General features: G+C 35.6%; 1 protein-coding gene across 1 annotated transcript in view; it reads left to right on the forward strand.

The window, feature by feature from the left end:
* The window catches only part of ATRNL1 (attractin like 1), a 543,008-nt gene that overhangs the window by 80,117 nt on the left and 439,689 nt on the right, over positions 1–23,202 (forward strand). Inside the window, exons 9-10 of the mRNA XM_075155134.1 lie at positions 6,230–6,413; positions 10,802–10,956. Of these exons, the coding sequence (XP_075011235.1) occupies positions 6,230–6,413; positions 10,802–10,956 (339 nt within the window). The remainder of the gene's footprint in view (positions 1–6,229; positions 6,414–10,801; positions 10,957–23,202) is intronic.

Genomic DNA, 23,202 nt, shown 5'->3' on the forward strand with positions numbered 1-23,202 from the left:
CCTTATGGCTGAAAATGTACCACTTGTTCCTATTTTAAACTTTTTTTAATATTATAAAGCTATGTTTGTAGAGGATTAATAAAACAGACTATAACTAAGCATATATAAAACAAACAAATGAAGAAAAAAACCCCCAAACCTTTCATACCATGACAATAAGCTTTGAGTAGGAGAAAGCACTTATTTCTCTGGCAGTTATTATGGGTCTGAATTATTCTCAAGTTTTTGTGTCTCCTTTCTAAGATGATAATTTTATCACACAGTAGTGAGAAATTTAGTTTGTTAGAAAACGTATGCTTCACTTGCATCAAATATAAAGTAAATTTGTAACAATATAGGGTATTACTGTGGAAACCCATTGATTTCAGTGAGTCTACTCACATGATGAAAGATCATTGTTGCATGCAGTGCTTTGCAGAATATGGTCTATATGCTGTAACTGAACCATTTCTGCTGTGGATAATTCTCATGTTTCATTTTACCGCATTACACTTCCCTCCTTCCCCTCCTCCTAAGTTAAATAAATTTTGTGGTAAACTTTCCTGAATTCTGTGTCAGCGGTAGCATTTATCTACAGTTTTGCAGCTGTAGGATCGTTTTTAACCATAAAATTCCAGATGGCGGTTTGAACTAAGAATGACTAGTTTTTTGGGACTTTAGCAGATCAGAATCCAAACTTAAAAGACACAGGAAGTGGTAGAAGTATTGCTGTGCACCTGAATAGGAAAAAAAAATTGTTATAAAAAAGGGCTTCTGACGTTATGGAAAGAAAAATTAGAGTCCCATTTTCTCTCTCTGCTTGCTTTTAAAACATACATTGCCTTAACATTTCAAATTGTACTGCTTTATTCTTTCTAAATGTTATCAGCCATGGCTTTTAGTTCTAACGAAGGCTATTTTTCAAGCATTTACCAGATGCCTACTGAAAGAAAGAGGCATAGAAAGAGGCAACTCACCCTTTGGTTCATATGAATTGAAACCTCTAGTGATCCAATCCTGTTAATTAACTTTGATTAACTTGATATGTGGAATTCTGTTGCTAAAGCCTTCTTTAGTTACTGTGACCCTGATTTCCATGTGGTCTGGGTCGAGAAACATCCAAAGAAGTTTAAATTATTTGTGGATTCCCTAGCTTTTCACATAGGTATGTAGTTCTCATTAACAAAACATGTGAATCAAATGTGTGTGTGTGGTCTGAAAATTTCTCAGATTAGTGAAGAAAGTGATTTCTATCAAAGTCAAATACGTTCTGGAAAAATTGGACGTGGTTTGCAGGCAGATTTCCACCATGCAAAAGTACAGGAATTCATTTCTACTCCAAAGGTATGGTGGTTGCTGCAGGAACAAAAGAGCTTCCTGTTGTCCTTTCTTGCTATACCTTGACTTACGACTTTTGAGGAACCAATAAATCCTGGTATGGGGATTATGTGAATGATTTTACTAACTTGAACCATAAAGCTTTTCTGGGTTACTCCCCAGGGAAATTTATTTCCCTTTAGGTTAGCAATACCTCATAAACCTTCTAAGAATCTCAATGTGAGTCTCAAGGTGAATATAATAATGGTGTTTTGTTTTAGCTGAGGCTTATAAAAGCTCCTTGTATATTAAGAAACTTCTGAATAAGTCTTCTGTGATTTTATTTTATTTTTTTTAGAAGACAGAGATTTGTTTGGATTAGCAGCATATCACGTTGGTTTTTAGGCTGAATTTTTTTATGACTTTAGAAGTAGGTTATAGGTTGCTTTTGATTAAAAATGTTTCTTTGAAATAGTGTTAAAAGAAACGGCCCTATGATGTAACATGTGTTTCCTCTTTTTTGTAAGTTAGCATAAGCTCCATGGTTGCTCGAAAAATTTTAAAGTTTGTCACTGCAATGAAATGAAGATGGTGCACTGAGGTGTTTCTTGGACATTTGTTCTTTTTACCTAATCTGTTCGAAGGTTGTGTTGTGGTAAGGGCAGATCAGGCCAATGTATCTACCTTGGATATTTTTAGTGGATATATAACTGCATATTAAATTTTTTTTTTTTTTCAAACATCTTTTTAGAACAACTTTATCTCAAAATGCTATTTTAATGATTCTATTTTGAATGATAAAATGATTATTGCTCAAATTTGCAGTTTTTCTTTGATTTTCTTAATCAGTTTCATACAAAAAAATGAACTAAAAGAAAGAATAAGGTTTTATCTCTTATTTCACTTGCCTTGCGTTCTTTGATGATGGAATGGTGTTACATCTTTGGATGTGATTGCAAAATTGGTTATAATTTTAGCGACGAGACATCTTCTAATTCATAGCCCACCTTTATCAATGGCCAGTTTATATTCACTTGTTTTCTGGGTGATACATTTAATGTAAGCAACTCATCTCCCTTGCTGGAATTTTCTTTGAATTATATTTATAGATACCAATCCTCCCTCTTGCAAGACTAATTAAGGCAACCTCATCTATTCCGCTCTCATTCTAATAGTTCATCTCTGTACCTTTTCCACAAGGAGTTCATCTCTCTTGAACATGGATGATTAGAAAAGCCTGTGGGATATTCTAGGTTAGATTTCACCAGTGCGTGGCTAAATAACCTTAACCCTACTTTATCAGGAACACCTCACTTGGTATGTAGTAAAATGACATTTGTACTGCATCCATGAGAAAGTCTATGAGCCATTAATGACTTGCTCTGATGATGCAGTGCTCCTACTCATTCTTCTCAATCATTATCAACTAATGAACTTCCATTTTATAGAAGTTCATGTTGCTAATCCCAGTGCACAATATCTTTAAGTTACTGTTGAATTTTGATACATTTTTTCCAGTAGCCAAGATCATCCAGTTCATTCTGCATGTTTTTTGGCTGCTTCTGTGAATTGATAGTGTCAAAATTTATGCAATTATTACACCTTAAATTTGTGACAGTGTCATAAAATGCCCTCATTCTGATCCTTAAGAAGTCTCCCAGCACCTTTCAACATTGTTCATTGCTGCTTCTTCAGTGCCCAAATCCCATTCTGTTATAATGGCTTATTTACTAATTTTTACAAATTTTACTAATTTTTACAAATTTTACTAATAATTTGTGACGCTATAGTAAGGACGTTACTGAATCCCAGATACTGAAAACACCTACGCGTCCAGATCTTGTGTCTCCCCCCTCTGATCTTTAATGTCAGCACTATGGTTGCTTTTCTTTGGTAATATCTAAGCAGCTTTGTTTAAAATGCTTGCTACTGGGCCTGCAATTTCACTCGCTGTGTCTGTCAGAATTTTGGAATGGAGTCATACCCCCAGCTTCAGTACATTAAATTAATGAGTTTAGCTTCTATCTCAACTGTAATTTGCTTTTCTGTTTACATGTTTTTGTAGATGCCTTTTTTCTTTTTTTTCTTTCACTTGACCAGTCTCTTGGAAATGGTCGTGGTAAAGCTGGACATGAAGTGCATGATTCTGTTTGACAAAGGTGACCAGAATATTGCAGCATGTAACTATGTCCAGCTGTTTAGTATCTAACAGATTTAATTATCTGAAGTTATCATAGTGACTTGCCTAGGCATTTCAAGAGAAACTTTATGTGGTAGAATTCTCTGGAAGATTGCCCAGATGATGATGAAAAACGTCAAATTACAAATGAAAAGTAGAAACCCCTATTACTGGAATGACTTTCTTTTTTGTGTTTTTTTTTCAAAATTCATTTGACCTTATTTTTACACTGTCTATTATACTTACAAATTGAAATCTGGGAAATAAAAAAAAAATCCTATTTCCTTATTTCTGCTTTATTTATTTATAGAGTTCTTTCTGTATTTGGCTTTTAAGCTGTTGAAGATGCAGAGTTTCACATGACTGATTTGGTCAATCGAGGACTTAATCTGATCTAATGATAGAAAGAGTGGGATCTCTTTGAGTATGAGAAGTGTTATGTAAATACCTTCAACAAAAATTGGATTTATGTTTAAAAAAAAGATAGGTGAAATCCATATCAATGAATTGCTTAAAAAAAACCCCAAAAAACCAAAAAAACCAAAAACCAGATCATATGCATAGTAATGTCTTTAAATTCAGACAGAAGTGTATTTTTTTTGTCGGAATGATGCAATATTCAAGATGCTGAAGAAGTGTGAAAGAGATCAAAACTGCATATATACATTCCAGTGTTCAAAATTCAGGCAGCTCAACTAAATTTTAGAATGGGAAATAGAAGGAGAAACTGTAATACTACTTTTGACTTTTATTTCAGAAAGATGTTGCTGGACCTTTGTTTTCAAATTTAGCTAGTTATCCATCACATATAGTTTTTATTACACAAGAATTTCTGTGCAAGTCATGTAAAGCTATGCAATATGCAATTTTACTGTGACAATGTTCTAAATGCTACATGAACCAGTCAGATATAAATGCAAAATATTCTATTATGCATATGATCAACACCATTGTGTAAATTTATGTGGAGAAATAGTAATTTTCCCCTGAAAAGCATATATGCCAATCTTTAGACTGATCACTATTTAAATGAAAAAATGAGGATGGTGTTGGTGATAGAAAGATGTATCTGCAGGTTGACTCCTCACCAACCCTCTTACATAAATTGTATCAAGTAAAACTATTTTTTAGCAAGGTAATATGTATGTAAAATACAGTATTATTGGTATAAATTTGATGTTTGTGTTCAGAGTTGCAGTTCTTAATAGCTTGATAATATCCAACTAGAGATTGGAATAAAATACTAGTTATATTACACTACATATAAATAATGTAAATATACTGTGTCAGATATAAATAGTGTATTACACAAATATCAGGATTCATACACACTAAAATCAGCACAAGTCTTCCAGTTTAATCTGTACTTTATAACTTGCTATAAGCACTCATTATTGAAAAAATAATGTAACTTGCTTATAGAGGCAGTGCCTGGAAACCATTTAATGAAAATAGAATAGCAACAGTAATAACTGAAAGTCATGAGTCTTTTCACTGAACAGAAGAATCCGGAGGAAAAAGAGGTAATCTGAAACTACCTACATAATATCAGATAAAAATTGAAATGGAATTTAAACTAACTTTTAGATGAAGCAAGGTCTATGGTGGTGTGTGTTAGGCTTGGATAAATAACTTCATAATGGCAGCCAATTTAGGTTAAGAATTAGGAGACTGCTCCATTTTGGAAGTCCTTGTCCACACTTTCTTTTCGTCTGACATAATCTTCAAGAGACTGTAAGTGAATTATTTCTTCCATTTCACATCCATAGAACTGGCTGCCTAATCATCATAGGCTCTTTTCAATAGGCTCTCTTCTACAGGAAATACTTACCTCCTAGCTTGCTCTTTTTGTGGCTTATGGCATCAGCCGGGAAGATGGATGGGAAAAAAATGGAAATTTCAGGGCCACAGGCAACAAGAAGTCACTTAACCTCTCTGCCTTTTTTATTGCTATGGTAAAATAGTTTCCAATTGTGTTTTATTCTTCAGTCGTAACAGCTATTGTGAATGGTTTTATTTGGTGTCTCATTGCAGTTATTAATGATGTGATGTAAAATGTGGATTTAAGTGCCAGTTTAATGAGCTGCTATCAAATTATCCTTTTGTGAGTTTTCAGCAACTGAGTAGGTATATTTGCAGTTAAGTAACTAAGAAACAGTAGTTGGAAACTGATTTTAGCTCAATAATTTTACAGTTTACTAGCAAAGTGTCTATCTGTATCCACGTGTACTTTGAGCTACCTTACATTACACGCTTCTCACAACTCACAGCAGTTCAGTTTCTGCCAGGTTTCTCCAGACACTTTCCTCATGATTGAGTACAGGTGTTCCTAATGCAGCTGCAGTAGCTGGAGCGCTGAATTCTCATCAGCCATCTCTTGCGGGACAAAGTTATGATTGAGAGAGAATTAATCACAACCCTTAATTTCCTATTTTCCAAAAGGTTTGGGCTTTTTTTTTTTTTTGAGCTGTTGTGTGTGTGCTGAACTCACACCTGGGAGAGTATGAGATACTGCCTGGCATCTGTAACAACGATGTATTTGTGATTTAATTAAGAATAGCATTAATAGTCTAATAATAATATCCAATTGCAGATATTTTGATACGTTGGTATAAAATTACTTCTTAAAACAAGTCCCTAGTTATTGCTGTATTTAGAGTTATAGTGAAAATGATTTTATATATTTGAAACTCCTAGTATTGTGTGTTAACAATAGTAAGCCTTAAACCTATGTCTTTTGTACCTCTGTTCCAGGGTCTAATTCTTGGCTCGTACCAGAAACAAAAGGAGCAATTGTGCAAGGTGGATATGGTCATACTAGTGTCTATGATGAACTGACAAAATCTATTTATGTCCATGGTGGATACAAAGCATTACCTGGTAATAAATATGGATTGGTGGATGATCTTTACAGATACGAAGTTAATACTCGGACATGGTAAGTGTGATTTATAATGTAGGAAACTAAGTTGTTTGTTACTGAAGAAGAAAACATAAGCACAGATTAAGGTAGAGTAAGGTTCTAGTAAAGTCACGTAGGCGCCTCCATATCCTTTGCATGTTGTGGAACAGTACATTCTCTGCAACAAAACGGAAGAATTGTGGTGAGAGATTAGACTTTAGCCAGCAGATTAATGGAGCTACACATCGAAGGAATGGCAGGGATGAAGCTTTGCACATGTTCTAAAAATATTAAGAAAAGGTTCTCCTATCCAGACATAACCACCATGCAGAAATAGTACACGCGAACTGTTTCCTCATGGTACGAATATATGGGTGATGCACATTCAAGTACCTGTTGTATAAATAAGCGGAGAAATCTAAGAACTGTGGAAGGTTATTTTTCACAAAACTATCAGAAATAAGAGAGAAAATTCCTGGTATTATATAGGGATCCTTAGTTATTAATGTTCTTGGTGTTTCTATTTCTGTCAGTTCCTTGTCCCTCAAGTTTATTGTAACTTATGAATGCTTCTTATATGTTATGTATAGAAAGTGACCTTAAATGTTTTTTCTTACCTCAGAGATGATTTGAGATGAAGAACTATTTCTTGGAACATTTTTTTCTTGCAATTCAATATTTGTGTTGGGCACTAATGGCTTAACTTTAAGCACACAAGACTTGCTCTCAGCTCTTGGAAACGTGGGTTTGTTTCACTGAGGCTCTTAATTTTGAATGTCACTAACTCATGGCACTTGGAAACATCATTACAAGAAATTTTTGTCCCTTTTAATGTATTTTTAAATTGCTGGAATTTTAATGCTCTCTTATTATACTCTCTTCTTGGAACAAAATGATATTGTGTCCTTTAAAGGTCTGTTCAACAATATAATAATAATTATTGAAATATTTTTATTCATTATTCATATAAAAACTAATAACAAATGCTTCTATCTACCCTATACTAATGTGGTATTCTCTGCAGCTTGTAGAGAACTTAACTTTTACTCGTTTCCTGAGTATTACACTGGAAGTCAATTGTACTATGGGACTGAAAACTGGCTGAGAGGATCGAGTGATGACACTTATGTAGTAATAAAATCTTTGTTTACTGTATTTGTGACATCTTATACTCAGTATTAAAAGCACTCAGTGAGGCAACTGAATGTGCTGCTGGCTAGATGGGATATGAGGAAGAGGTGGAATCATGATGACTTTCTCATGCCCACGTACATGGCTTTTTTCACACTTGCATTTGCTTGTCCTCACTGTCTCCATTTTTCTCTTGCGCTCACTCTCTGTTTCTCTGTCTGATCTGGCTGAGGTTCATATGCTTCACTCAGTCATAGAATCATAGAATGGTTTGGGTTGGAAACGACCTTGAAGATCACCTAGTTCCAACCCCCCTGCCACGGGCAGGGACACCTTCCACTATACCAGGTTGCTCAAAGTCCCATCCAACCTGGCCTTGAACAATTCCAGGGATGGGGCATCCATAACTTCTCTGGGCAACCTGTTCCAGTGCCTCACCACCCTCGTAGTGAAGAATTTCTTCCTTGCATCTAATCTAAATCTACCCTCTTTCAGCTTAAAGCCATTACCCCTTGTCCTATCACTACATGCCCTTGTCAAAAGTCCCTCTCCAGCTTTCTTGTAGCCCCCTTCTTGGTATACAAAATTTTGATATACAAAGCTGATTACTTGTTTTATTCAGTGATATGAGGGTTTTCATTTCTTCATATCAATTAGGCATAAGCTTTATGTTTCTTGAATGTGAGGGGGCGATATTTTAATTCCTAGTGTAAACGTTATTTCTAATATACAATGGAGAATTACAGTGTTTGTAATACCTGCATTGCTTTGCATTACTTTTATACTGCTGCAGTTGGCAATTGGGGGCAATGTGGTCCTGCGCTTAGATAATGGCCTGAAACAGTGGAAGCACCTGCTGGCTCCTGGGTATTTCTATTACCATTATAATACCACGCTGCTGTATGCAACACTTGGCATTGGTATAGTTAACATGGACTAATGTTTGCAGATGCACGTGTATGTGCATAAATAATGAATTCAGTGTAAAGTATGCCGAGCCTTTCACATAATTTGCATGGGGTTGATATGTGTTGGGGAGTTCTGAAGATTGCTCTCATCAGTGATGCTAATGAATAGTGAAAATCATGGCCAAATTAACAAACTCGGTCTGTATTACACTTCCACTTCTGCTGAATCTTGGGGAAAAGTTACTGTTATCAGGAGGAATAAAACTCAGCACACAATATGCAAAAATTAAGGGGCAAAAACCCCTGTACGATGTGGGGACCAGGGCTGGGGCAATGCAGTTGGGTGACAAGTAGAAAAGTGAATAGCCCAAAGAAAAACTGCGGGGATTGCTGTTATATCCACTGTGGAGAAAAGAGAGTCCTTAGTTTTCCCCAGAACAGTGTATGGCTCTTTAGGCCTTTAGTGAGCAAGACAACTATTTGTAGACAGCTGCAAGGCAGGATAATCAAGACAGAGCCTAGTATATAGCAATTATGTAAAATAGGAGGTAGGAGCTGTAGAAAACAGGTAAAGCAAAAGACAGAAAGAAATCTATAGTCCGAATGGATAAGGACAACATGTTCTTAGTATATTATCATTTTTTCAACTCATAGCAGCAGTATTCCTCCATTACTAGTTGAAAATAAATGTTAAAAATAATGTCTTGTTCTATTTCCTTGTCATTACTAATTTTGTATGTTGTTAACTGATGAGTTGAAACCAAATATCACGTTTTTCTGTGTAGGTACAATGAGCATTCTGTATCAAGCTAATTCCTGGTTAGAAAAACACACTTACGTCGTGCTCTATTTTCAAAGTATATTAATGAGAAATACACAACAAAAATGCAAGTCACTTAACAGAACAAAAAAAAGGATTAAAAACAGTAGCACTTTGGTGGGTATGCTGGTGGCTTGAAGGAATCATTGCATTTTTAAGCAATAAAAAAAAAAAAAATTCATTTACTTTGACTTACTCTTTGGTGTTCCTTTGTATTCCTTTGATGTTATTTTCTAGGGGTAGGGGGACTATTTAAATGACAATGTGAGAACTTAAGTTTAATGCCTTCCTCTCAGCTTGTTTAAACATACAATCACTTATCACTTAAAAAATATCTTGAGTTTATGATTGATTTACATCATTATGTCAAAACAATGAAACATACTTTAAACCCTCTCCCTCAAACCCTATGATGATGTAAAAATATTGAACAAATGTTATCAGTGTGATTCAAGAGAGACAGTATTATTCAATCAGAAGGAAAGATTGTCAAGTCAGTATGTTTGTTACAGGAAACGAATGACAAAACAGTTTAATTGCAGGTGTGAGCAGTGTGCAGTAACACAAGTGAAAGTGAGAGTCTAAACTTGAAAACTGTTAGATTACTGAGACAAAAGGTTATTAGGGGAATGTAAATAATATTCTGTACTGGTGATACAATCAGCTCTTCACAAACATTTCTACAGCTGGTCTATTTAACTAATTCAAGCTAGCAAAACCCACAAATGGTTACTCTCTCCCTTGGTGAAATTTATTTGCTGTGATTGAATCAAGTCTGTATTCTGTTCTCTCTACTAGCCCCACACCTGCCACTTTAAAACTGTAGTATTGATAGCACTTGGCTACTGTTGGGCCCATGTTATTGTTCTGGCACAAAGCAAACCGCACAGACACAGGCTAAAATGAATGAAGAGAGATCAAAGTCTCAATGTGCATGGACTTTTTTTTTTGTTGTTGTTTTGGTACTGAAATTCTGTATGGTTGAATTTGCCATCCTGAATATATTTATGAAGCAGTGCAAGTGTTTTTCATCATACCTAGAGTGACTTCTACCATTTCTTTTCCAAGTCTGAGTATTCAATTAATAATAATAAAAAAAAAAATTCTCCTTTTCCAATACTTAGGATAGTCTAAAGATTCTTTTAGCCTTCTAAAGAATTCTTATTGCATCTCTTGAGCAAAAAAACCAACTTGGCTAAGGATATATAAGAATAGGAATCAATAATATGAATGGGTTTTCATTCAGTTTTGAGTAAAATTTACCATATTAATCACTTCTGAAGAATGTAAACATGATATAATTTATTTCCAATAAGTTATTTGACAAACTGGCTTTTTAAGTAGAAAAAAAAGCATGACATTTTAAATGAATGCTAAATATATTTGTTGTTACATGAGAAAATTCATAATCTTAGAAACAATCAGAATGCATTTCATCATATTTACTAATAGTTAGAGTTTAGTGTTTTCCTTGTATTTTGTGTTGTTGTTCTATAAATTTTCTTGATGTTTATATATAGTTTTTCAGATGTTAGTATGTATTAATTTATTCTTATATTTTGCAGGACTATTTTGAAAGAGAGTGGCTTTGCAAGGTATCTTCATTCAGCTGTCTTAATCAATGGAGCTATGCTTATTTTTGGTGGAAACACTCATAATGATACTTCCCTGAGTAATGGTGCAAAGTGCTTTTCTGCTGACTTTCTTGCATATGATATAGGTATGTATTGTATTTTTTCTCATCTGAGTTTTAAATATCACAGTGTTGATTTCTCAAGTCAGCTAATATGATCCCTTGATCCCAAACAATCCCTTCAAGTTATTTATAATTTATATTATAAAATTAAAAACAGGCTTTTGTTCCATAATAGTCTTAAGTTTTTGGTTTGTGGGACAAAGCGTAGCAGCTAAAATTATTAATTTATAAAAATGGGCCTAATACTGTCTTATTATATGAATAGCGGATATGTTACTAAATGAATTGCAAGAACCGGTGCATTTTGATGTTATGAAAGTGTGTTGAACAGAGACCCTAATGGTTATTGCTTCCAAGTGTTGATTGATTTTTTTCATACTGAATGTCTACATAGTACTAACAAAACATAATGCTGGAATTTAAAAACAAAACAAAACCAAAAAACACCCCCACCCCCACAACAAACAAAAAAACCCCCAAAACAAACAAAAAATCCAAAACCCAACAAACCAACCACACAAAAACCCCCAAAACCGAAACCAAAACATTTCCCCACAAGTAACACTTGAGAGGTTGCTAAAAAGGTTTTGAATTGGCAGCAGTTTGGAAAATGCATTGCTCAGTGCTTATATCACGGCACCACAATGGCCCTGAATTGAAAATCAGGGAGTGGAGAAGCCAAGCTAGGCAGCAGTTGAAAAGCGAGGCAGGGGTAGTCAGGTGGTGATGCTCCAGAAACTAAGAAAGTGTCAGTTGCCACAAGCTGAAGGGCAATCTGGAAACATAGGAAGTCCAGACCACAAGAAGCAGAGTGTAGAGAAACAGCTTTTGGGGGACTGATTGTGGTAGATAGCTGGTTAGCTGGTAGCTGAATAGACACAGATTGGGGCAGATAGCTGAGATGCATGGATTTTGCTGGATATTTTCCTCTGACAAATTGCTCTCCCCTCCTCCTGCCTCTTCCTATGCATTCCAGATTAGAGTATTAATTAAAAGATTCCTGCCTTTGAGACTGAAATACATTACTTGATCAGGATAACTGCCTTGGTGTATGTCTGTTTCACATGGAGCAATACCCCACCCACGGGCTAGCATGAGTAGTCTTGCCGAGTAGGAAGAAAATTCGGGACGATACTCCCCCATATAGACTAATGGGATAACTACTTTAAATGAATCAGGGCAATAATAGAGTATGGAATACTTTTGCATCATTTTGTTAAGGATAAACTGTGGTTCTACGGACAACAGCGCGAGGAAAATGGCTAAGCTATTTGTGCTTAGTTTCATGGGACAGAAAGTAGTTTTAGGAGGGTGGTGCTAAAAAAAGTTTACTTCTGAAGCACCAAAGACTGCTAGTATGCAGTACAAATGTCAAAATACAGAATTCATTGCCAGTTACCTGAGTTCAAAAGTACAGGTGAATAGTAACAAAAGAACCCCACAAAACTTTGCTGACAACCAACTTGGAGGAGGCTGGGCTGTCATTCAGGGAGAATGAGATGATTGGAAATGACAGTCGACATGAGATAATGTTTAATGGAACAAGGTGCACTTAGGAAATGATAAGAATTTTCTCCTACAAACTGAAGGCACATTGCTGGAAATGACAGCGTCTTGTGTGTCCGAGCCAGGAGTGGCATGTGGTTGTGGAAGTTGCCTATGCAGTCCTAATGAAAAGAAGAAAGAAGCATCGAAGCCATTCTCAAGGCCCTGGATATTTTTGTACAATTTTGGCAACACACATTTAAGAAAGACAAACTCTAACAGGGCTCTGCATGGCAAGTGGTATTAAGGCCGACTGAAGCATGAGGAGCCTTTAGGAGATGTGGTATATTTAATTTTGCAGGAGAGTGCCTGAGAGCAGAAAAGATTGTTGTTTATAAATATGTGATAAGAATACACTTTGGAGAAAAGCTGTTTAAGGTAAAAGACAGTCTTGAGACAAAACTAGATGGGTGTAAGCTTTCAGTCTGTAGAATGGTTCCAGCCATTAGAGCTGTGCAGTTATGGAAAAGCCTCCCTATAGGATTGTGGAGGCTGTAAATCTAAGGGAATTTAATGAGTCCATAATCTGTTTCCTGTCTTGTTTATTGCCACTGTTGTTCTTACCAGAAATAGTTTTTCCCTTCCCTAATGTTCATGTCCGTATTTTATGCAGAGGGTGCAAATATAAACACACAGGTCATATTTGGGCCAAAAAACACAGCCACTTGTCCTGGGAACTAAAAATTGGGAAATATGTCAGAGCAGTCTGGGAAATGGACTCGTGCATGATCCTGCTGAGAATAGCTTGTGGATAGCGCCTGGATCCATTTTTGGCAAACGTTTACTATCCAAATACAGTTGTAGAAGAGAGTGAGACAAGATCCTTTTCATAAGACTAGTTGATGGATCTTTATGGCTTTGTGTATCAATACCAACCACTCTGTGTTTGCTCTCATAAGAAAATAATTGGTAAATTAGGTACCTGGAACATATATGTGCTATTTCCTGCCAGTTTCACTGAGCGTGCCAATAATGTCTTTTCAGAACAGTTGAATTTTTTTGACTGTATCCCTGTATTACATATTCTGTAGCTTCTTGTAGGCATCTGATGGTGTGAGCTATTGATCTTGTTCTAATTTCAGTTTATATCTGGTTTTAATTTTTAATGAAACAGAGCTCCCTCCTTATTTTAGAGGATGATATTGGTCTAAATTTATTTGGAGAATCTGCACTTGAGAATCAATAGTATGAGTCCCAGGATCCGAATAAGTGTAGCTTTCTGACTTTCACACCAGGAGTTTTTTATCGTACTTCATTAATTTTTTTTTTTTTGTGAAACAACATTTCTGTTTTTCTAGTTGATTACAATATTTAATATGGTATTCGTATTTTCTTGCAAGTCACATTCTCCGTGTGTTATCAAACTGATGAAGTACAAAAGAAACAGGTGTAGTAATTACTCTTTTTAAAAAAAAATAAATCTATGAAGGTTGATTTGATACAAACTTAATCTTCTGTATTATTCGTTTGGCCAAATTAAAAATACAGTGTCACAGCACACATAATTATGGAATTGGATATATTTCAGAATTTTATTTACCTTGTATCATGAGTTTTTGAACAATGCTTGGAAAACAAAATATCTGATGCTATCAGTATCGCATTTCCTAGATACCTTGTAAGTGATGGAGTGCTATGCTCTGCCTTGGAAAAAATGGGTCCTGTCTGGAAACCAGCTGAACCCTAGAGATAGAGCCTATACTATTTATGTTCAAGTTGGGCTACAGAGTACTTTTGATGGTATCTCTTACTATATGTGACGTAGTCTTATGGATGGATTGCTTCAGCTTTTTATTATCCATGAAAACGCTTACTGTTTTTCATATTAATGTGAAATAACTATTTGGGGGGATTCATCTCAGTTAAGTTTAGCTGTCTAAAAGGTTGGTTTGTAATGCAATCTGGTAATCCAGACTCTTCGTCTAGTCAAAGGAGGGAGATAAGTATTTCCAGAGAGCAATTAATTTTACCAAGCTTAGGACAGAGATGCTTTTTTTCTTCTTTTCTGGAATCAGCCATTGCTCTCTAGGTACTGAACTTAGTGTACATGCATAAGTTTTAGACAGTTAAATGTAAGTGTCATGAGCCAAGAGCTCAATTGAGTCATTTTAAATGCTTACTGCATCTGAATATTAGTTAAAGCTGAAGACTCAGAGATCTGGAGATGCTATAAAAACTATTATGATACCCTAATTTTCATAATTTAATATCGTTTGGTGTATTTACTTAAATAGCAGTAAACATATTTGTATGATTAGAAGACTGCTGCATAAAATGAGCTTTAGAAACCTGGCCTTTGGTATGCTTTTGTCCTCCGCTGATACTTTGCCACCAGACTTGCCACCAAGTTGCTCTAGCAGCTCCTTAAAGATCCACAAATGGTTATCCTCCCAGAGATGAGGCATTTTTCTGACCGTGCTGTTATTGTTTACATTATGCTGAAAGAAGAACCTTGGCGATGGGAACAGGGCTGCCACTGGGCTCAGCCTTTAATGCTCTGGTTGACATGTGGTTTTCTAACTGATGTTGGTTATGGCTTTTCTTTATGTGCTGTTCACTGGACTGCTGTAGTTACCTGTTCAGTACATAAAAAGAAGCTGAAGGGCTTCAACTGGTGAGATCCAGGTATAACTGTCAGTAACCGTCAATTCTTCCATTATAGCATTTTGAAAGATACTTAATGACAGTTAATACAAACTGAGATGTATGTGTATGAATGTGTGAAGTATGGCTGCATACTTGTAATCAATGAATAGGGGTTTATCTTTCAAAATAAAATATCTTCTTGTTCTTCAGTCTTTGCTGTGTAACTGAGAAACTATATGTTAGGAGCCGAGTTCTCCCCATTCCTGCTTTGTAATATATAAAAAGTGCATGCTTTAGGGAGACTGAGACATGGTAGAAAGAAAGTAGATAATCACCGCTGACTTTAAATTCTACAAAGTGCTTAGACCTCACAGAGATTAGTTTAAATATATGTGTAGTAGAACTAGAGAGGAAGTGTGACACGCGTCAGTATTGACGTTTTGCTTATGTTTTCTTCTTAGTACGGAGTCTGACATTAGGTCTGTCTGCTTTTTTTTCTTCAGGAACAAAATCACACGAGTCAGTTACTGTTGGCTTCAAATTCACCACTGAGTTTTCTGCCTACATAAAGTGGTTCAGCCAGGCTAGCATGCTGGGGAGTTTTTTCTGAATACTTGATTAATTTGATTATATACATTGGGTAAGGAATAGAATACACTTCAGAGAGAAGCCCTGGTGATCTGTGTACTGTACAAAGTTCTAGACCAACTCCTGTTCCAAACAAAGTATAATTGTTTTGCAGAAGTTAGTCTAATGAGTACACATGTCAATAACTGGGCTTAATTCTGTGAAAGGATGAGTAGTAAAATAAATAACATTTTAGGCAAAGTAGTTCTTAATTTTTTAAACATTTATAAACAAAATGAAACCACTTCATGAAGACATCTCATTCTTTGACCATGACTAAGGATTGTTTGGTGCAAGTTAGGAAGATCTAAGGACAAGCTTTTACATATATTTACATGAATTTGAGCAAAAGTGGCATACTTGGATCAGCTATCAAATGGGCTCCAGTGTAATCGAATACTAAAAAGTATTATGAATTCTGCTTGCTGCTGTTGGCCTTCTGGTATTTCAATAATCATGGAAAGCCCTCCCAGAGAAAATAGAACTCTCTGGTATTGCCCTGAAAAACACCAGCAGTTACACTGTGAATATTCAGTCACATTCCTTCTTCTGGGCTATAGCAACAACCAGCTTTTTGGAACAAGATTATATCTGGTAACCAGATTTGGAGCAAGAATCGTACCTTGCTCTGTTCTCTCCTGTAGGTTTGGGAAGAAAAGGGGGGTGCAGCATTACAGCTTTGTTTCTTCACTTTTATCCTTATTCTTTGTAGCTGGTATGAAGATTTAAAAAACATCTCGTGTCTTTCTTCCTTATGATGCCTTATAATTAATGTTACAGTACTAATAAATGTATTGTATAAATCTGATTTATAATTTTTATGACATTAACATTACTGGAAAACTTCTCTCTCTAAATGTGCAGATGGGTAGTTGGAAGGCTGTGTCCATGTGGGTTTTAATTTTGTGAAGGAGAGCTCAAATTTCAACCTGGGGAACCTGTTGAAGGACTACTAAAAAATAAAAAAAACCAACCACCACACTATGTATTTATATACACATATGTATTAAATACATATTTATATATATAAAAATATACACAAATGCACACATGTGCATGTTGAAGAACTTGTTTTCAGCCCACCTGCAAATAAAAAATTTCAAAGTTGTACTCTAAAACTTTAAAATAGATTTTTGAAGTATTCATTTGGGATTAATAGGACCCCTTTTTCTTTCTTTTTTTTTTTTTAATTGCAAAACCATGATACAGGAGCCCCCGCTGTGCTTAAAACACTTGCATTTCAATCAGAGGTTGGGAAAAAAATTTACATTATATTTTAGGAGTATTCAGATGCAAAATTTGCAGATAAAAATAGATTAATTGGACAAACAGAATCAGAATTTAAAACAGAGATTCTAACTACTGAGACTACTATTTAAAAAAAAAAAAAAAAGAAAAAAAGAAAAAAATGCTTTTTGTAAGGGTAAGGACATTGATTTTAGTTCCTGGCCAAATGGTAATATTAGTAACTACATTTCTGTATGCCTAAAGCAGTTCTTGTAGTTTCAGTGTATGAAGTATTCCGTCTCTGTCCTTTTGTTTCACATATGCCAATTGCTAAGGTGTCTGGATGCCCTAGAAATGTATGCAGAATGACTGAAAGGGAACCTTTATAAAAGCCAAAAACTGAAATCATTGGAACACAGCAGCTGTTTGCATGCTCTCTCCTAGTGATAGTTGTATTTCAACATTGTCTGTATCTATGGGAGAAGTGCAATAACCCATACATTTAAGGTAATAATATACTCTGCAATGTTTCTTTTGTAAGTCTTGTTACTGTCTGGATTTCAATTTATTATTATGGATTAAATAATATGAAAATTCAATTGCTTATGAAAGACAATATTGCATGTGAAATATTAAGTTTCTTCTAGCGCATTCAAACAAAGCTTAAAAATTTTTTCCTGTTTGGAAAAAAATTTCAAGATTATCTCATGAGATTAACTTTCATTTCTCTTGTAATCAAACATATTGCTTGTATTTTCTAATAAAATGAATTGTTTATTCATAAATTGTTTGCTTGTAAAATAACTTGTTTCAACTCTAGTCTTTGTCATCAACAAAATGAGTAAGTTTAAATGTCTGTAAAGTTTTTTTTTTTTTTTCAATGCAAACCCATCTATTTTTACAATTCTCCCTCCTTCTGGATTTACAAATGGATTATCAATGTGCTATCACAAAGAAAATGTAAAGCAGCGGCTGTGATAGATTAAGTTTTATGCGTTCCTGAGCACTTAAGTCATAAACGTAGTTCTGGTGCAGTCTGTAGTAGCAATTACCTCCATATCACTGTACTATTAGAAGAGCAAACCCATAATAATATAATGCAGTAATTGCTTCATTTAATAGTAAAGCTCAAGGTTGTTGGTTTTTTTAATATTGCTTGGGGAGTCACTATTGTGTATATAGACTCTGCTGTAGGTGTTAGATCTATAATTTAAATTCAATTCATGCTGTTTCAAACATGTTTGCCTTTATGTTTTCCTAAGAGTAAGGAGATTTTTATTATCTGAGTAAAGAAAAATATTTATGCAGTGTGGAATGAATTAGAAAATAAGTGTCTTTTTTTGTACCTAACTTTCATGGTGCTTTAGTTGTTTATAGTGTTTAGTGGTCCAGAGTTAGAACAAAAAGAGAACTGGACAGAAGTATAATGTGTGTCCATACATGTGAACCAACATTTCTTCTTTTACCAGAATAAAACTGAGTAGTTATTGCAAATACGTAAAGAGAACATACCAGCATAATCTGATATTGGATTCTACACAGTACGTAAGGATGCACTACAGGTGTTACAGAGAGTGTGATTGAGCAGAATAATGTATAATTAGCATTTCAAATCTATTTGAATAGTTTAAAAATGATAAATGATTTGATAATGTAAACATAACGTATGTAGTTTTGTGTATCTTTTCTTAAAGCATAGCTCCAAATGTAGTAAGAGGTTGTCACTAAACCTGCCTGCCAGTGCAAAAATATAAATGTGATCCTGGAAGTAAAGGATATAACATTGGTTGCCCCTTTTTTAGAGACTGTCCTAACAACTTTTGCTCCCTATTTTCTAGCTTTTTTTTTTTCCCCTTTTCAGTGGGACAACATTAACTTGGAGTAGTGAAGAGTTACCTAGCTTGAACAGTTAGGGCAATTTCCACAGAGATGAAAGCTGTAGGTTTAAATCTCATTGGCTAGGAAATGAACCTGTTTCTCCTACATCTTGGATCATTACTCTAACTACTATCAAACTATACAAAATAAGTCTCCTTCCTTTTATCATATTTTGGAAGTATGAGCCCTTTACATTCTTTAAAGAAAACAGCGAGAGTATCACTTCGAGAGAGTTTGGTATTGGGCATCGCATGGTGGGGGAGGAAAATGAAGGTGAGGTGTAAGTAAGCTTCTTTCCTGCTCAATGCTTACAGTTCTTCATCTGAGTTTCTGTAGTGTTTTCTGCAAAGGGAATATTTCAGTTCCTTTATGTTCTCTTATATTCTTTACAAAATTTTGTAGATTTGGGAGTGAGTTGTCAAGATTTTCAGGGTCATTGTCGTGGTTTAACCCCAGCCGGCAACTGAGCACCACACAGCTGCTCGCTCACTCCCCCCAGGTGGGATGGGGGAGAGAATGAGAAGGGTAAAAGTGAGGAAACTCGTGGACTGAGATAAAGACAGTTTAATGGGTAAAGGAAAAGCTGCGTGCGCAAGCAAAGCAAAACAAGGAATTCATTCACTACTTCCCATCGGCAGGCAGGTGTTCAGCCATCCCCAGGAAAGCAGGGCTCCATCACGCATAACGGTTATTTGGGAAGACAAATGCCATCACTCCGAATGTCCCTCCCTTCTTCTTCGCCCAGCCTTATATGCTGAGCATGACGTCATATGGTATGGAATAGCCCATTGGCCAGCTGGGCCAGCTGTCCTGGTGATGCTCCTTCCCAGCCCCCTGCACACCTGGCAGGGCACGGGAAGATGAAAAGTCCTTGACTAGCGTAAACATTACTTAGCAACAACTAAAACATCAGTGTGTTATCAACACTATTCTTATACTACATCCAAAACACAGCACTATACCAGTTAATAGGAAGAAAATCGACTCCATCCCAGCCGAAACCAGGACAATCATTCTCATAGTCTTTTTAGTTGTTGAAAATAATTGAGATGTCCATAATACATTTAATAAATCAGATGAAGAAAGGGGAGAGTAATTACCTTTAAAACAGCTTGTAGATGTGCGGTTCTTTTAGATTTTCATAAATAAAATTTGAATTGGAGGTAGTTGGATGCTCAACTTGTATAATTTTTGAAATTGCTTTATTAACCTAATTCAGACATGAATTTAATGGAGCTGTGTTAACTTGTGTCTGCTCCAGTTCTGCCCTAATGTTTAAGAAATACATTGTTCAAAATCAGATGTGAATGGTAAGTGCAAACTTTATACTGCCCTCCGCTCCTAAACAGGTTTTTAATGGTGCGTTCAACCGTATGTCTGAAAAGCAAAAGTCACTCATAAAAAGACTTGCAGGACTAACAGGGTAGAGCTAGGATGCTATATTTCCCCTGTTTTTCCTTCAGTCACATTTTGGTAAATCTGATCTTAGTTAAATATTTTAAAGCAAGTCTATATTGGAGTATTTTACTGATGTGAATATGTTGATTAGAAATCAACATAGTGGTTTTATTTTTCCTATAAAATCATGGATACATTCATGGGATGCATTCTAGTAATGTATGAATATATTATACTGGTATAGCATATTCCTCTTACCCTACTGTATATGCTATTAGAGTACCTTTGTATTGATGTAACTGGTTGTATTTTTAGTGATCTGAGCAATGGATCCTTAATTGTGCTGCAGTGAATTCTCAGGGACTCCTTCTCTGTGTCTTTACGTCCCCCATAGACAGCCTGGACTCCCATCTCAGTTCAAGCTCTGTGAAATTGTCCTTACTGTTGCAACATAGAGAACTTTTCTATAAAATGCCTTGGTCATCTTCTCTGATACCAGTAATGCAATATTGCCGGTAGGATGTATATGAGAAGGATATAGGTGACTGGACAAAGTATAGGGTGTTGAGGCCTGTCCTGTTGGAGAGTGGACCCTGGCGAGCACTACTCCATGCAAAGTTCATTTGGGGTTTTTCTCTGGCAGCATCAGCTGGATGACCTCAAATCTGGTGCATTTCTGTGGCGTGTTTCATCACGTAAGTAATTTGTATGGCTGGTGAATTCACTCTCAAAGCCAATTCTGTATCATCTGGTAACCGTTTAATCTACACTAGGGAAGAGTATATGAATCTTCTTCTAATAATGATATAATGCAGTAGGACTTGTTCTTGAGGTTGAAGCCTTACTAATAGGAAGAACAGCCCCTGTATTCCTCCTTGAATTTTTCAGTGACTAAAAATTCTGCTAATCAGTTTGGAATGAATAGTATCACTCCTTCATCTGCTTAGTAACTGTTTCTGTTAAAAGCAGTATAGACTTCCATGTGCAATATATTATACCCGGATACATACACAGACAATGGTAAATACACCAATACCATACCTTCCACTTACTATCTATATAATACTTTAAGAGTGCATAATATTTTACAGAGGAAAGTATTTTATTCTTTACTCCATAGAGCTTACCGTCCTTATTAGACTTAATACAACAAAAACAACACACAGGAGGCTGTAATAGCCATAAACAATGTTGAAACTCATACTGTGATTGCTGTTTGTCACTTTCTTCTTGGAACTGTACAGTAAGTCTGGAAATTTGGGTACTTTGAAATGTTCAAAAGAAGTGTGAACATGACAGGCAGGGATGAATTCTATCTGATTCTTTACCAAAAACCACCAAAAATCAGTTGGTTAACTATCTGTATTTTGAATTAACCAATTTGTACAGAGAAACTCAGATCAGGAATTTAAAGCTGAGCAAAAGTATTCTTGCACAATGCTCTGTTCAGTGTTCAGTAGTCATTGAGAAGGCGAGGAGGAGATAAGAGGGAAGGCTATTTGTAACGTGCTTCCCTCCCCCTTTTTTTCTTGTACTCTGTTGAAAAGACCTGCCAGCTTGACAAATACCATCAGCAAGGAAAGGAATTATTATATCTCCAGCCCTCAAGGGTTTCTTATCTCAAAACCAGCCTTTATTATGGTTTTATGGTTTTCCTTCGGCATTAAATTCCACTTTTTCTTAAATAAATTTCTAAGTACAGGAAACAGTATGTATTTGTATATATATTTGTAAAAATGCAAAAAATAACATGCAACACTTTCCAAGATCAGATTAAAATTTAGTGTGTGGTTTTTTTTAAGTTGTTTCCTTTACCATCAAAGGCATATGAGCTCAAACATGCTGTTTCTGTTAATGTGCAATGACTTACAGCAGCAAGAACTTGATTTTTAAGTATAACAGCAAGATTTTGCTGGCTGGTTGTAGCGTTAAAATGTTTGCTTTTTATAGCTTTTAAAATGGAAATATTTTTTTGAAATAAAAATTAAATTCATGATTGTTGATCATTTATTTCCGATAAATAATATTGCTCTTAGTCTGAATTTCTTACATAGTTCAAACACCATAGAGGCATCAAATGCCAGTGTTATGCTGGCATATGGGGAATACACAACTTTTATATTTAATACTACTCCTACCTTCATCTGAAACTTGTGATCATAAGTAGTTAATTGTTGCCCTAGTACTGTGATCTCTCCTGTGGAAACTGTTTCAGGAACAAAATCTCTCTGGCATATATGTACTTTCACCATTCTATTCAAGTAGAGAAAATAAAAAAAAGAACAATTGTGAAAGATGAGGTATTAATAATACCATAATTTTATGATAATATAATGTTAACAATGATAGTGATAAAGGTAGAAGTTGAGAAAGAGGCAAGATTTTGGGGATGCATTGGTCCTATAAGACAGTGAATGAAACTTATACTTTTTCTTCAAACTACTAAATCCATTCCGAGTCCACCATCTGATGTTAAAATTATTGCTGTTTGGACCATCTGTGTTACTCTGGTAATAATGTGCTTTTAGTTTCTGTTTCCAATTTATAAAAAGATGTAATTTATTTATCTATCACAGCCACAGTCTCACTCTGACTCCCTGTATGGGCTCAGGCTGTGACTCTGTGGAAGCCTAAGTCAATCTAGCGGCGTATTGCTGCAGTTTTGCCCGTAGCCATGCTGTCCTGCCCCCTCTCATGTGCCGAGCCCACCCTTGTGTGACCTTGCACCGAGCTGTTTCAGCATCATATGCTAACAGGAAGCCAACTGGACAAAGTGCTGCTGTGAATAATTTTCTGCATTGGAAGTGCCAGAACAGCAGCACTAGCAAGGATGAACTGTTCTGACAGTGGGAACGAGAACAGGACCAGCGTAGCCAGCAGTTAGAGTGACTTAGGCTTTGTGTGACACCAGCCTGGAAGACAATTTGTTCCTCTTGGATCTCCTAATATCCATTGTTGTTTTAAGCTGGGGAGGGAGGAGGGGTGTTTGAATTTTTTTGTTTTTTTTTT

Source organism: Calonectris borealis, chromosome 7 (genome assembly GCF_964195595.1).
Source record: "Calonectris borealis chromosome 7, bCalBor7.hap1.2, whole genome shotgun sequence".
NCBI classification, from domain to species: domain Eukaryota; kingdom Metazoa; phylum Chordata; class Aves; order Procellariiformes; family Procellariidae; genus Calonectris; species Calonectris borealis.